The 14,141-nt window shown below is 57.9% G+C and overlaps 1 protein-coding gene across 5 annotated transcripts; it reads left to right on the top strand.

Annotated features, from left to right (window-relative positions):
• Positions 1 to 2,286: 2,286 nt before the first annotated feature.
• Positions 2,287 to 14,141, top strand: LOC101875241 (zinc finger protein 362). 5 transcript variants are annotated; one of them, XM_034068072.1, is made up of 10 exons: positions 2,287 to 2,350; positions 4,177 to 4,261; positions 6,128 to 6,324; positions 8,906 to 8,969; positions 9,068 to 9,314; positions 9,430 to 9,751; positions 9,840 to 10,064; positions 11,985 to 12,063; positions 12,718 to 12,876; positions 13,803 to 14,141. In XM_034068072.1, the coding sequence occupies exons 4-10, from the start codon at positions 8,907 to 8,909 to the stop codon at positions 13,917 to 13,919; spliced, it is 1,212 nt and encodes a 403-aa protein (XP_033923963.1). In that variant the 5' UTR covers positions 2,287 to 2,350; positions 4,177 to 4,261; positions 6,128 to 6,324; position 8,906; the 3' UTR covers positions 13,920 to 14,141. The 5 variants fall into 5 exon arrangements, with proteins under 5 accessions (XP_033923963.1, XP_033923966.1, XP_033923965.1 ...); XM_034068075.1 differs by having other exon boundaries at positions 2,328 to 2,346; XM_034068074.1 differs by lacking the exon at positions 2,287 to 2,350 and adding an exon at positions 2,990 to 3,123.

Below are 14,141 nucleotides of genomic sequence, written 5' to 3' on the forward strand. Positions count from 1 at the left end.
CAGAGTCCCACAACAGGGAATTCCCTCTGCTCCTGCTTTCCCTTCCTCCTTATCGCGGTCGGATCTATCCCGGGGCAATCCCAGCCTTGGATCCGTGGTTTTAGTGCTATTCCCTCTGGTTTGCATCCCGGGACGGAGCCGGGTACGGGTTTATCATTATTCCATGATTTCATCCTTGAGCCCTGCATACCAACCACCTCCCCAGGAAAGGGGCCCCATTCCCACATCCAAGACTAAATCCACCCAATGCAGAGCTGGAACAAAACCCTGGAGTGCTGCTTATCCCATCCAGGAGACATTCCCCATCGTGTCCTCTGATGCGGATTTGGGGTTGGAGAACCCCATTCCAAAAGAGAGGAATCTCCGACGATGCTTCCGACATTCCCGACCACTGCTTGCATCATTGAGGGCACAAAAAGCCCCTGCAGGAAAAGCTGTGGCAGAAGTGAAAGCACCGATGGGAATAAACCCAACCAAAGGGAATGTGGTGGCATCAGGGATGTGCTCTGGTGGCCTTAGGGACATCAGGGAAGATCAGAGATGGTCCCAATGTCCTGTGTTTTTTGGGGTGGGCTGAAAATGAGATAAAAGGGGGGGGGGGGGGTTTGGAGCTGCTGGTGGGGGTATCCATAAGGAATGGATCTGGGACCTTCCGAGATGGGAGATGTTGGGCAATGGGGTGATCCAGGGTGGTTGGTGGTGCCTGTGGAAGCTCATCCCAAACCAGGAGGATCCTAGGACACGAACAGAGGGATGGCCACAGCTTGATGGAGATCCCTTCCCACCCAACTCATCCCATCCTCATCCTCATCCCCACCTATCCCAATCCCAACCTCTTCCATCCCATCCCATCTTCTTCCCCATCCCAATCCTATCTCATCTCATCCTCATCCCCACCTCATCCCACCCCCAACTAATCCATCCCATCCCAACCCATTGCATTCACCTATCCCATCCTTGTCTTCATCCTCACCCATCCCCATCCATCTCCTCCCAATCCATGCCATATTATCCTCATCCTCACCCCATCCCCATCCATCCCATTCAAACTCATCCCATCCTCATCTTCACTCCATCCCAACCCAACTCATCCCAACACATCCTATCTCATCCCATCCCTTGTCCTTCTCCCCACCAATGTCTCAGAAGCATCATTTGGGTTGGGTCTAGGGCATCCCTCTCCTTCCACCACCTTTTCCTTTGGGAAAAGCTTGAAACAAATCCCATTTCCCCCTTCTTTTACCTATTTTCACGTTGTAAATTCATTCCCTGGACCACGGGGAGGAAGGTGGGGAACAGGATGGAATTTGCCCCCCCCTTTTCCCTCCCCTATGGGCTGTATCCACACTTGGGGTGAGGCGCTGCAATGGGAACACCGGGATAAAACCAAGGGATAAATCAAGTGAAACCACAACCAAGGGGCTCCCCAAAGGAGGAGAAACCCGAAGCCTGAGGGGCTGCTTGGGGGGGACCCCGAGATGGGAGGTACCAAAGGGGTCCCCAAAGGGGTTGGAGGGGCCAAAGATGGGGGGTGACATCCTGAGGGGGGCTGAGGGGACAGGAAGAGATTTGGGCGTGCTGAGGAGGTTATGGGGGTCCTGAGGGGGAAATGGGGGTGCTGAGGAGAACTGGTGGGTCCTGATTGGTTATGTGGGTGCTGACTGTTATGGGGGTGATGGGACAATTATAGAGGTCCTGATGCAGTTATGGGGGTACAGGGACAATTACAGAGGTCCTGATACAGTTATGGGGGTGCTGACATGGTTATGGGGGTGCTGATGCAGTTATGGGGGTCCTGAGGCAGTTAGGGGGGTGCTGACGTGGTTATGGGGGTGCTGGGAAAATTACAGGGGTCCTGATGCAGTTATGGGGGTGCTGCTGTGGTTATGGGGGTTCTGACACAGTTATGGGGGTGCTGGAACAATTACAGGGGTCCTGATACAGTTATGGGGCTGCTGACGTGGTTATGGGGGTTCTGATGAGGTAATGGGGGTGCTGAGACAACTATGGGGTTCCTGATGCAGTTACGGGGGTGCTGCCACCTCCATAGAGATCCCCCCCCCCTGCGCGCTCCCCAGTGCCCCCATCCCCTCTGTACCCGGGGGCAGCAGCTCCGGGGCTCTCGGGTGCGTGCGTGTGCGCGTGTGCGCGCTCCCGCACCCGTGCCCGGCGGCGGGCGGGGAAACGGGGGGGGGGGGGGGGGGGGGGGGAGGCGGCGCCGTCGTCACCGTCCCCGTTGCCGGGTGCGGGCCCGGGGCCGGTGCGGGGCTGGGCGGGGGCAGGGGCGGGGGCGCCGGCGCCCATCTTGCCCGGTGCGGCGGAGCGGCGGACGGCGGCAGCATGGCTGTTGGTATAGGAAGTGTCTTTATCCTCACCCTCCTTCACCCTGCTCGGGGGGGGGGGGGTATCCCTATGGATGCGCGGTCCCGTGTGTGTGTGTGTGTATGTGTGTGCCCCCCCCCCCCCCCCCGTCGGTTTCATTTTGGGTCGGTTTCGGGTGTTTTCGTGTCCCCCCCCCCCCGTCGAGCTGCAGAACATGGCGGCGGCTCCGGCCCCGCTCGTTTCTGCCATTTTTGTTTTCCTTTTGTCTGCGAATTTTAATAAAACCGTCTGAGAATGTGGGAGAGGCGGGGGGAGGGGAACACACCGGGGGGGGGAGGGGAACACACCGGGGGGGGGAGGGGAACACACCGGGGGGGGAGGGGAAAAACACCGACGGGGGGGGGGGATGGGATGGGGAGAAGGATCCAGGCCGGACCACCCCCCCCCCCCCTCCTTAAACCCCTTCCATCCCCATCCGTTTATGTGTTAAAAAGCGAGAAAACGGCTTAAAAAGGAGCCCCCCCCCCCCCCTTTTCCCCATCTCCCCTCCCAGGTTGAGGCTTTCAACTTCGCTCGACGGCAAAGTTCGCCTTTTTGCACCTCCGCTGCTTTAAAATCGCTGTTTTTTCACCCAAATCCCCTCCTTTTTACCCCCCCCCCCCCCATTCGAGGAGGAAGAAGAAGGAAAAGGAGGAGGGAGGAAGGGGACACACACACACACACACAACATCCAGGGGAAAATAACCCGTTTTTGCTGGATTTTCTCCCGTTTTCGCTCCCTCTGGATGGTCTAATGGAAAAGTTAATTGCGGCTGAACGTACCTATTCTTGTGGATGTTGCATGTTTGGGGGGGGGTGTTGGGATTTATGGATTCATGGCTTTTTCCTTGCAGGGGGTGGCAGAAGAAGGGGGGGGGGGTTCGCTTGTTGTGCTCCTTATCTTTAGCGTTATAATCCCGATTTTTCCGGTTTTAACCCCGTTTTTCCCCGCTTTCCCCCCCGCTTTCCGCGTTAACCGGTTTTGTCTCGCTGCCTGGAAGCTTTTAACGGGGAAGAAGGAGAAGGAGAAGGGAAGCGTTGGGAAGGGGGGGGCTGTGTTTTTACATGGCGTTTTGGCAGGAATGCGGCACAGCCCGAAGCCCAGGACCCAAACCTCGCTCCCCCCCCCCCCCCCATCCCCTTGGATCTTCACCCGCATCCCATTCCCATCCATGATTTTCCCCAGGCCACACCGGGGGCCCGGGAAGGGGGGGGGGGGGTGCGCTTGTGTGAAGGTTTTAACGCAGGAATGAGTTCATTTGCTGGCTTTTAGGGGTTTTTTCCTCTCCTCCAAGGTCGGAGGATGCTCTTTGGGGGGGTTATCCCTGCCCCTTGGCCAAACCCATTGGGTTTGTAACCCCGAGGCCTATATAAAGTGATTGGTTTGGGGGGGGGAGAGAAAAAGTTTTGGGGCCCTCCCAGCGTGCAATTTGCCGAGGGGATGGATTCCGATCCCGATTTTCCAGCCAGCTCCGCATCCCTCATCCTCACAAAAAGGAAACCAACCGAACCCAGTGTTTTTTATTATTATTATCATTATTATTATTATTATTCCCTATTTTTTTATGTGTGTTTGTGTTTTCCCCTATTTTCCCCTCTCTATTTCCAGGAAAACCCCCACATCCCCATGGGTCGGGTAGGTCGGAGCCGCTTCGCTTTTGTTCCTCCTCCTCCTTCTTCTTCTCCTCCTCCTCCTCCTCCTCCTCTTCTTCCTCCGCTGCGGGCTCTGGCGCGCCGGGGGCTGTCGGTGGGGTTCGGGGGGGTGCGAAGTTCTCCCCCCTTGTGTGTGTATGTGTGTGTGTGTCCCCCCCATAGAGAAACGCCCCACGTGCGGCACCCGGTCTCAGCTAGAGCTGGAGATGGACGCGGATAAGGGCAAGCAACGCCAGTACTCGCAGAGGTGGGCATGGGGCTATGGGGAGATGCTTGTGGGGGGGGGACCCCAAAAGGATGGAGGGGGGGGACACGACGGGTATCACCCCATAAGCACCCATTTACACCTTCCATAGGCACGGATGTGGCTCCGTGCCCCCATCACGGCACGGGGGTTGTAGTGTGGATGTGTTGATGGAGGAGCAGGGCTGCCCCATGGGTGGGTTTTGGGGGGCGGGTGGTGGGGGGGGCACCCCCCCCCCCCCCCGTGGGTTCGCGGTGTGAGCGGTTGCGGTTTCTGTTGTGCGAGACGGGGATGGATGGGCCTAAAATCTTCCTTTTCTCCCTCAAATCCCATCCCCCCCCCTTTTACTGTTTTTCCTGTAAAACTGTGGGTTTTGGGTCGGCGGGTGCGGTGTCATGACAAGTGCATGTTGGATTCGGTGTTTCCTCGGGGTGACCCCCCCCCCAGTGCCTCGGTTTCCCCACCCTTTGGCACCCATGGGTGCTCTCTTGGCTGCTATGGGGGGGCTGGTTGCCCCCCCCCCCCCCCGATCTGGCTGGTTTGTGGGTGCTGCCGTTGCTGGTCTGTTTTAGGGGGTCAGGGGGAGCACGTTACCCCCTCCCCAGCATCAGTGTGTTTTGGGGGGGGGGGGCTGTGTTCAGTGCGAGCATCACCCCACGGGCACCACGTTTCCCTATGGGGTGTCCCCATGTCCCTATGGGTGACGGGACAGACAGACACCCATTGCACCCCATCCTCCAGGAGCATCGCTTCCCTGGTCCCCCCCACCCCTTCTTTGCTTGGCTCCCCCTGCGCTCCCCCCGCACCTATCCCATGCAGGGACCCCCATCCCAGGATGGGGTTTTCCTTAGGGCTGGATTTGGCTGGAAAACCGCAGGAGAGCCACCAGTGAGCAGCCCTTCGGGGGGCGGAAACGGGGGGGGGGGGTTAATTGGTTCCATCTTGGATGAATTCTTCTGGCGCGCGCTCCGTGTGTGTCCCCCCCCTCCCCGAGCCATGGGGGGGTTCGGGTCTCACCCGTCGCCTCTTTGCCCTCTGCTTTTGGGGATTCATCCCTTTGGGATGGGGGCAGTGTCCCATGGATGGGGCCGGGCGCTGTGTTCCCACCCCAGGGCAGCTCTCTGGGATGGGGTTTTGGGTAAGGGGCACTGGTTTTCCCTCGGGATAACCCGCCTGCTCCAAGCAAACCCTTTGGTGTATGAGGGGTGTCTGAGCGCGTCCACACAGGGGACAATCCTTATGGATTGGGGGAAACTGAGGCACGGTGCTGGGCAGACTCAGGCTCTGCCCTTCCGTTACCTGGTGGCAGTGGGGATGTGGGTCTGTCACCATCCCTGCTCTGCCCCATGGCTTGGGGGGCACCCGCCGCGCTCCATTGGCTTTCATGCGCTCGCTGCTTGGCATGGGGAGGGTGATGGGGACCAGGAGGCTGTGGTCGGGGATGCTGCGATCGGGGATACTGAGGTCAGGGATGCTGAAGTTGGGGATGCTGCGGCTGGGGATGCTGGAATCAGGGATGCTGATGTTGGGGATGCTGCGATCAGGGATACTGAGGTTGGGGATGCTGTGATTGGAGTTGCTGATGTTGGGGATGCTGAAGTTGGGGATGCTGAAGTCGGGGATACTGAGGTCGGGGATGCTGTGATTGGGGATGCTGAAGTCGGGGATACTGAGGTCGGGGATGCTGTGATTGGGGATGCTGAAGCCGGGGATGCTGAGGGCTCTCACAGGGCACATTCAGACCCCCCCAAACCCCGTTCCCCGCTGTTTGCCGGTGCTCACTCGCTGCCCCCCCTCCCTCCGGGTCTCTGCGCCCCGGGAGCTGCCCCGTTTCCCTGAAAAGAACTCTCTTGTTTCTTTTTATTTCAGCCAAGGCGAGGCAGAGAGGGCTGCCAAGGTAGAGGCGTTCCCTAGAGAACTGTAGCTTGACTTTAGCGGCAGTTGGGTAGGAAGTTGCTGTAGTGAGCTCGTGCCCACCCGTGCCATCATCTACCTCCCATCACTCTGGAGCCTCCTCGACGCGTCTCCCCAGGCAGCTGCGGCCACCTGGCTCCTGAGGCCAGCCTGTGAGTACCAAAACCACCGGCATCCCCCCCTCAGCATCCCCTCCTCTCTGCATCCTCAATGCTCTTCCTGCCCCTGGCATCCCCCCCACACCCTCCTCCCCTTCCTTTACCCTGCACAGGGATGTGAGGTTATCCGGTTATCCCGGTCCTCGGATGGGTGCTGTGGGAATCTGGGGTTCAGCCCCTGGCTTTGCGGCTCTCGGCATCCTCCTGCTTCCTCTTTGCTGCTTTGCCTTCTGCATCCTTCGGGACACCCTTCGGCATCCCCTTGCTCAGGCCCACTGGTACCAAGGGGGGTTTCCTCCTGCTCAGCCAAAAACTGGGGTGCAGGGAGAGCCCCAACACCCCCCCCAGCAGAGCCGTGCTGCAGCATTCCCATCATCATTTCCATTTTAATGGATTTTCTTCCCTTTTTCCCTCCCTTTGCTGCATGTCAGCTTCCATTTCTCATAGTTAGCTGAGGACATAGGAAAAAGGAGGGTTTCTGGATATATATTTAATGTTTATCCTACCTGCTCTCTGCTCCCCCCCCAGCCTGGGAGAGATGGCTTCCCAAGGAAACATTCCAGCATCAAATCGCGACAGGAACAGGGATTTTCTCCTTCTTTTCCCTGCTGGTTCTGGCACACTGACCGTTCCTTCCCCTGTTCTTCCGGGCAGGTCCAAGCTTTTCCAAACCCTCCATCATGTATTTACAGGACCTCCATAGGAGGGGGGGAACACACATGGGATATTTGTGTTTTCCTTCCCAAAACACCCTTCGGGCCTTTGCCACAGTGATTCCTGCTGATCCCAGTGATGCTTTGGGCACTTTGCATCCTTCTTGGTGCCACCAATGGCTCCATTGGATAGGGGGATGGATGGAGGAATGGATGAATGGAGGGATGGATGCATGGATGGAGGGATGGATGGATGGGTGGGAAGCAGCTCCAAGCCTCCCTTTTCTAATCATAGCTCCTGCTTCCTGTTTTCCCACACTGTGGGGTGCCACCGGAGCAGTGGGGTTTGGACTGGGGTGCCTGAAGCTTATCCCCAGCATTCCCAGAGGGAGTTTTCCTTGTTGCCACCTCCTCTTTTAGCCGCTTGTGCCGTCACCCCCTTATCCCGGTGCCCCCCGTCCCGTGCTCCGCATCCCGAGTGAGCTCATGTTATATATAGGTAGACAGTGGGTGGGCAGCACATGGGTCCATATATAACTATAGGATAGCTGGGGATGGGTGCGTGGGGAAGCACATTCCCTATCCCAGAGCAGGACTCCCAGCTCCGCTTCCGTGCGGAGGCTGCTGGATACAGGGGATGGAGGGAAAACGGGTGGAAAACCGACTTCTATTGCGAGCATCCGGGTCTGGTTTTGCTCCAAACCCCCCCGATTCGGTGCATGGGAGGTGCCGGGAGCGGTTTGAGGTGGGAAAGGGGATGTTTGGTGCCTGGTGCTGGGATCTGCCATGGAAATGGTGCCTGTTCCTTGGTGCTGCCAACAGCCGCACTTGTGTTGGTTTGGGGCATCCCAAAACGGAGCCTGGAGAGGGTTTCCTATGGGATGCTCCTGGATGCAGCGGCTCCATTCCGAGGAGCCCGGGGGCTCTCCCTACCTCAGGTTCTCCTGGCTGCTGGTTTCCTGCCACCAATCCCATCCCCCAGAAGGTTTTTGGGATGCCGGAGGCACCGTCTGGGTGATCCCAGGATCCTGGTTGATGTTACAGCTCCCACAGGATGTGTTCCCCTGGGATACACTTGACCCTCGATCCCAGGGTGCGGTGATACCCGCTCACACCAGGGTCCTCTCCCCATCCCCTCCCGGCTGTTCGCTGTTATCCAGAGATGGATTTTGAGTGGGTTTCCAGTGAATGTCCCCAAAATGTTGGAAGTGTCTCAATAAACCTCCCTGGGCCGGCTCTGCCATGGTTCTGTTATGGTTCTGCTATGGTTCTGCTGGGGTTCTGCTATGGTTCTGTTATGGTTCCATTTGTGGTTCTGTTATGGTTCTGCTATGGTTCCACTATGGTTATGTTATGGTTCTGCCGTGATTCTTCTATGGTTCTGCTGTAGTTCTGTTATGGTTCTGCTGTGGTTCCGCTGTGGTTGTGCCATGGTTCTTCTATGGTTCTGCTGTGATTCTGCTATGGTTCTGTTATGGTTTCGCTATGGTTCTGCTGTGGTTCTGCTGTGATTCTGCTATGGTTCCGCCATGGTTCTGCTCTGGTTCTCTGTGGTTGTGCTGAGCTGCCTGTGGCTGTCGCCGGTCACTTCACTTAGTGGTGGCTGTTTTGGGTGCTGGGCTCAGCAGGATGCACCGGGGCTGCTGTGGCTCCCAGGTGCCGCCATCCCATGGCTGTTTTCCTCCCAAATTCCACCCCTCCCTTCCCCCTCCCCAGGCTGCATCCTCACTGCTGCTCCAGGCTCTTCCAGGCAGGAATCCCCTGGATGCTGGGGGGGGGGTCCATGCTCCCAGATCCTGAGGGCTGTGCCTGTGGGGGGGTTGGTGTGGTCCAAGACCCCAGGGTGGGGGGGGGGGAGGCAGCAGATGGGGTCCCTGCAGTACCCGGTGCCATTCCATGACCATTCCCATCTCTCCCTGCAGGATGGCGGAGCCTCGCTTCAACAACCCCTACTTCTGGCCGCCCCCCCCCACCATGCCCAGCCAGGTAGGATCCCCCCCCCCTGCTCCAGACCAGGATGGATGCACATGGAAAGGGACACGGGGGGGTCCCTAACCTTGTCCTGTGTCTCTGCACATTCCCAGCTGGACAACCTGGTCCTGATCAACAAGATCAAGGAGCAGTTGATGGCCGAGAAGATCCGGCCCCCGCACTTGCCCCCCACGTCGGTGGCGTCGCAGCAGCCGCTGCTGGTGCCACCATCACCTGCCGATGGCAGCCAGGCCATCATGTCCCTGCCCAAGCTGCAGCAGGTCCCCGGCCTGCACCCTCAAGCTGTGCCCCAGCCCGACGTGGCCCTGCACGCACGGCCGGCAACCAGCACCGTCACAGGTACACCCAATGGGGAGCATCCCCCTCTATTGGGGACCCTGCAGTGAGAGGAGAGCAAAAGGGGGGACCCCTTATCATGAACCCCCCCCATTGTGTTCTCTTTGCCCCCCCCAAGGGTTGGGGCTGGCATCCCGTGCGCCTGCCGTCAGCACCTCGGAATCCAGCACCGGGACTGGCACCACGACACCATCGACCCCCACGTCCACCAGCCAGAGCCGCCTCATTGCCTCCTCGCCCACCCTAATCTCAGGAATCACCAGCCCCCCCCTCCTCGACTCCATCAAGACAATCCAAGGCCACGGCTTGTTGGGAGCACCCAAAGCCGAGCGCGGCCGGAAGAAGATCAAGGCGGAAAATCCCTCGGGACCGCCGGTGCTGGTGGTGCCATATCCCATCCTGGCCTCGGGGGAGACCGCCAAAGAGGGGAAGACGTACAGGTGGGCACCCCACAACCTGCTTAGTGTGTGTATGGGGGGGGTCAATGGGGTGCCCCCACCCCACTTCATCCCAGCCCGGTCCCTGCAGGTGTAAGGTCTGCCCCTTGACGTTCTTCACCAAGTCGGAGATGCAGATCCACTCCAAGTCGCACACCGAGGCCAAGCCCCACAAGTGCCCCCATTGCTCCAAGTCCTTCGCCAACGCTTCCTACCTGGCCCAGCACCTCCGCATCCACCTGGGCGTCAAACCCTATCACTGCTCCTACTGCGAGAAGTCCTTCCGGCAGCTCTCCCACCTCCAGCAGCACACCCGGTGAGGGCTCAGTGGGATCCGGGTGCTCCGGAGCCCAGCTTCCCTTTGGGGGTGGTGGGATCTGCACCTGGTGTCTGTGATATACCCTTGTTGTCCTCACTGTGATCGTTGTGTCCGATACCTTCTACATCCCCTCCATGCTCATCCATCCTTCATTGACCCCACCATGGACATCTGTCCATCCCCACCATGCTGATCATTACCATCTTCATTGACCCCACCGTGCTCATCCATCTCCGTCATGCCAATCCATCCCCACCACACTCATCCATTCCCACCATGCCTGTTGTCCCCATCACACTCATCATCCCCATAATGCTCATCTTCTCCACAACCTTCATTAATGCCACCACGCCAGTCCATCCCCACCAGGCTCATCATCCCCATCTTCATCAGTCCCACCATGCTCATCTGTCCCCACCACACCAATCCACCTTCACCATGCTCATCATTCTGGTACCTTCATCATCCCTACCACCTTCGTTTTCCCCACCATGCTTATCATCCCCATCATGCTCATCATCTCCACTGTTCTCATCATCCCTATCACCTTCTTCATTCCTGTCATGCTCATCCATCCCCACCACTTCCATTATCCCTACCATGCTCATCATCTCCACCACCTTCATTGACCCCATCACGCCAATCCATCCCCACCATGCTGATCATTACCATCTTCATTGACCCCACCATGGTGATCCATCTCCATCATGCCAATCCATCCTCACCACACTCATCATCTCCTGCATCTTCATCATAGAATCACAGAATGGTTTGGGTTGGAAAGGACTTTTAAGATCAACCAGTTCCAGCCTCCTGTCATGGGCAGGGACACCTCACACAACTTCCATGGTCTCTACCACCTTCGCTGTCCCCATTCCCACTACCTTAATCATCCCCATGATGCTCATCATCTCCATGACCTTCACTGATCCCACCCCACCAATCCATCTTCACCATGCTCATCACCTCCATCATCCCACCATGCTTCTCCATCTTCACGGTGCTCATCATCCTGCCACATTCTTCATCCCTGCCATGCTCATCATCCCCATCTTCTTCATCAGTCCCACCATGGTCATCTGTCCCCACCACACCAATCTGGCTTCACCACCTCCATCATCCCTACCACCTTCATTGTCCCCACCATGCTTATCATCCCCATCACGGTCATCATCTCCACTCTGCTCCTTGCCCCCAGCACCTTCTTCATCCCTGCCATACTTGTCCATCCCCACCATGCTCACAATTCCCACCATGTTCACCATCTCCACCACCTCCACTAACCCCACCATGGTTTTCTGTCCCCACCACACCAATCCGTCTTCACCATGCTCATCATGCCCACCACCTTCATCTGTCCCCACCATGCTTATTGGCCTCCCTCCGTGTGTCATCCCCACCACACTCATCATCTCCAGCACCTTCATCATCCCAACCATGCTCATCCATCCCTACCACATTATCATCCCCATCACCTTCATCATCCCCACCATGGTCATCTGTCCCCATCCTGCCAGTCCATCCTCACCACACTCATCATCTCCAGCACCTTCATCATCCCCATCACACTCACCTGTTCCCTCCACCTTATTGTCCCTGCTGTCTTCATCATCCCCACTACACTCATGATCTCCAGCACCTTCATCATCCTCACTATGCTCATCCATCTCAACTGTGCTGATTGCTCCTACTGCCTTCTTCATCCCCACCCTGCTCACCTCTTCCTCCTTCTCTTACTGTCCCCACTGACTTCCTCATCCCCACTGCACTCCCCATCATCCTGCATCTGCATCATCCCCACCATGTTCATCACCTCCAGTCCCACATCTCCCCCGTGCCCCTTTGTGCTCTTTGCCCCATCCCTGGTCCCACAGCAGTGGGGCATAACCCAATGTGTGTGTCCGTCCCCCCCCGCAGCATCCATACGGGCGACAGACCCTACAAGTGCCCCCACCCTGGCTGCGAGAAGGCCTTCACACAGCTCTCCAACCTCCAGGTCAGTGCTGGGGGGTACCCCAGGATAGGGAGGGGTACCCCAGGATAGGTTGGGGGGTACCCCAGGATAAGGGGGGGTACCACAGGATGGGGGGGGTACCCCAGGATAAGGGGGGTACCCCAGGATAAGGGGGGTGCCCCAGGATAGGTTGGGGGGTACCCCAGGATGGGGAGGGGGTACCCCAGGATAGGTTGGGGGGTACCCCAGGATAAGGGGGGGTACCCCAGGATGGGGGTGGTGCCCCAGGATAAAGGAGGGTACCCTAGGATAAGGGGGGGTACCCCAGGATGGGGAGGATGGTACCCCAGGTTAAGGGGGGGGTACCCCAGGATGGGGAGGACGGTACCCCAGGATAAGGGGGGGTACCCCAGGATGGGGAGGGTGGTACCCCAGGATAGGTTGGGGGGTACCCCAGGATAAGGGCGGGTACCCCAGGATGGGAAGGGCAGAACCCCAGGATAAGGGGGGTACCCAAGGATAGGTTGGGGGGTACCTCAGGATAAAGGGGGGTACCCCAGGATAAGGGGAGGTACCCCAGGATAAGGGGAGGTACCACAGGATGGGGAGGGTGTGGATGTGGGGGGCACCAGAGCCCCCCCAGTGCAGGGCAGGGGGGGTCGTGGCTGCCGTGACCCCCCCGGTGCCACTCCGCAGTCCCACCAGCGCCAGCACAACAAGGACAAACCCTACAAGTGCCCCAACTGCTACCGGGCGTACACGGACTCGGCCTCGCTGCAGATCCACCTCTCGGCTCACGCCATCAAACACGCCAAGGCCTATTGCTGCAGCATGTGCGGGCGCGCGTACACCTCGGTGAGAGCCCCAGCACCCCCAAACAGCCCGAAACACACCTGAAACACACCTGAAACACACCTGAAACACCCCAAAACACCCTGGAACACACCTGAAACACCCTGAAACACCTGAAACACACCTGAAACACCCCCAGAACACCCCTAAGACATCCTAAACACCCCATAACACACTAAAGCACCCCCAAAATACCCTAAACCACCTTGATACACACCCTGAAACACCCCAGAACACCCTGAAACACACCAAAACACCCTATACCACCCCGGAACACACCCCAAACACCCTGAAACACCCCAGAAAACCCTCAGAACACTCTGAAATGGCCCAAAACACCCTGAAACACCATGAAACACCATGAAACACAGCCAAAACACCCCCAGAACACCCCCAAAACACCCTAAACCACCCTGAAACACACCCAAAACACCCCATAACAGCCTCAAAACACCCTAAACCACTCTGAAACACCCCAGAACACTGAAACACCCCAGAACACTGTCAGAACACGCTGAAACACCCCCAAAACACCCTAACCCACCCTAATACACCCCAAAACACCCTGAAACAATCCCAAACCACCCTAAACTGTCCTCAAAACACCCCAAAACACCCCATAACACCCTGAAACACACCCTAAACCACCCTGAAACACCCCAAAACACCCTCAGAACACCCCATAACACCCAGAATCACCCCCAAAACACCCTAAAGCAACCTAATACACTAATACAAAACCACTCTGATACCCCCCAAAACACCCCAAGCCACCCTGATACTCCCCCAAACCACCCTAAACCATCCTGAAACACCCCAAAACACCCCATAACACCCTGAAACCTACTCTGAAACCCCCTAAACCCCCCAAAACACCCTGAAACCCCCCCAAAACCCCATTATTGACCCTGAACCCCCCCCCCCAACAGGAGACCTACCTGATGAAGCACATGTCCAAGCACACGGTGGTGGAGCACCTGGTCAGCCAGCACTCACCGCAGCGGACGGAGTCTCCCGGCATTCCCGTACGGATCTCCCTCATCTAGCAGGGCTTGGAGCAACGGGTTGGAGGGGGGGGGGGAAAGAAAGGCACGGACAGGATCATCCATCCCCCCCCCAGACCCATCCCATTGAGGAAGAAGAGGAGGAGGAGGAAGCAAACCCCCCCCATCCGCAGCACCGCAGCCCCGGGGCCGTGTCCCCGCAGGTTTGGTGATGCCCAAAGACGGATTCGGAGCACTTTGAACCTCTGCGGTTTGGTTTGGGGG

This window comes from Melopsittacus undulatus, chromosome 12 (assembly GCF_012275295.1).
Source record: "Melopsittacus undulatus isolate bMelUnd1 chromosome 12, bMelUnd1.mat.Z, whole genome shotgun sequence".
Taxonomy (NCBI): domain Eukaryota; kingdom Metazoa; phylum Chordata; class Aves; order Psittaciformes; family Psittaculidae; genus Melopsittacus; species Melopsittacus undulatus.

What these genes read in the sequence shown, in the direction of transcription:
- LOC101875241 (XM_034068076.1), top strand. Translation starts at nt 4,152, where the DNA reads ATGTGTGTGTGTGTCCCCCCCATAGAGAAACGCCCCACGTGCGGCACC. An exon ending in CAACGCCAGTACTCGCAGAG is followed by an intron (nt 4,262 to 8,905) that starts GTGGGCATGGGG and finishes CTCTCCCTGCAG; the next exon opens with GATGGCGGAGCCTCGCTTCA. An exon ending in GGCAACCAGCACCGTCACAG is followed by an intron (nt 9,315 to 9,429) that starts GTACACCCAATG and finishes GCCCCCCCCAAG; the next exon opens with GGTTGGGGCTGGCATCCCGT.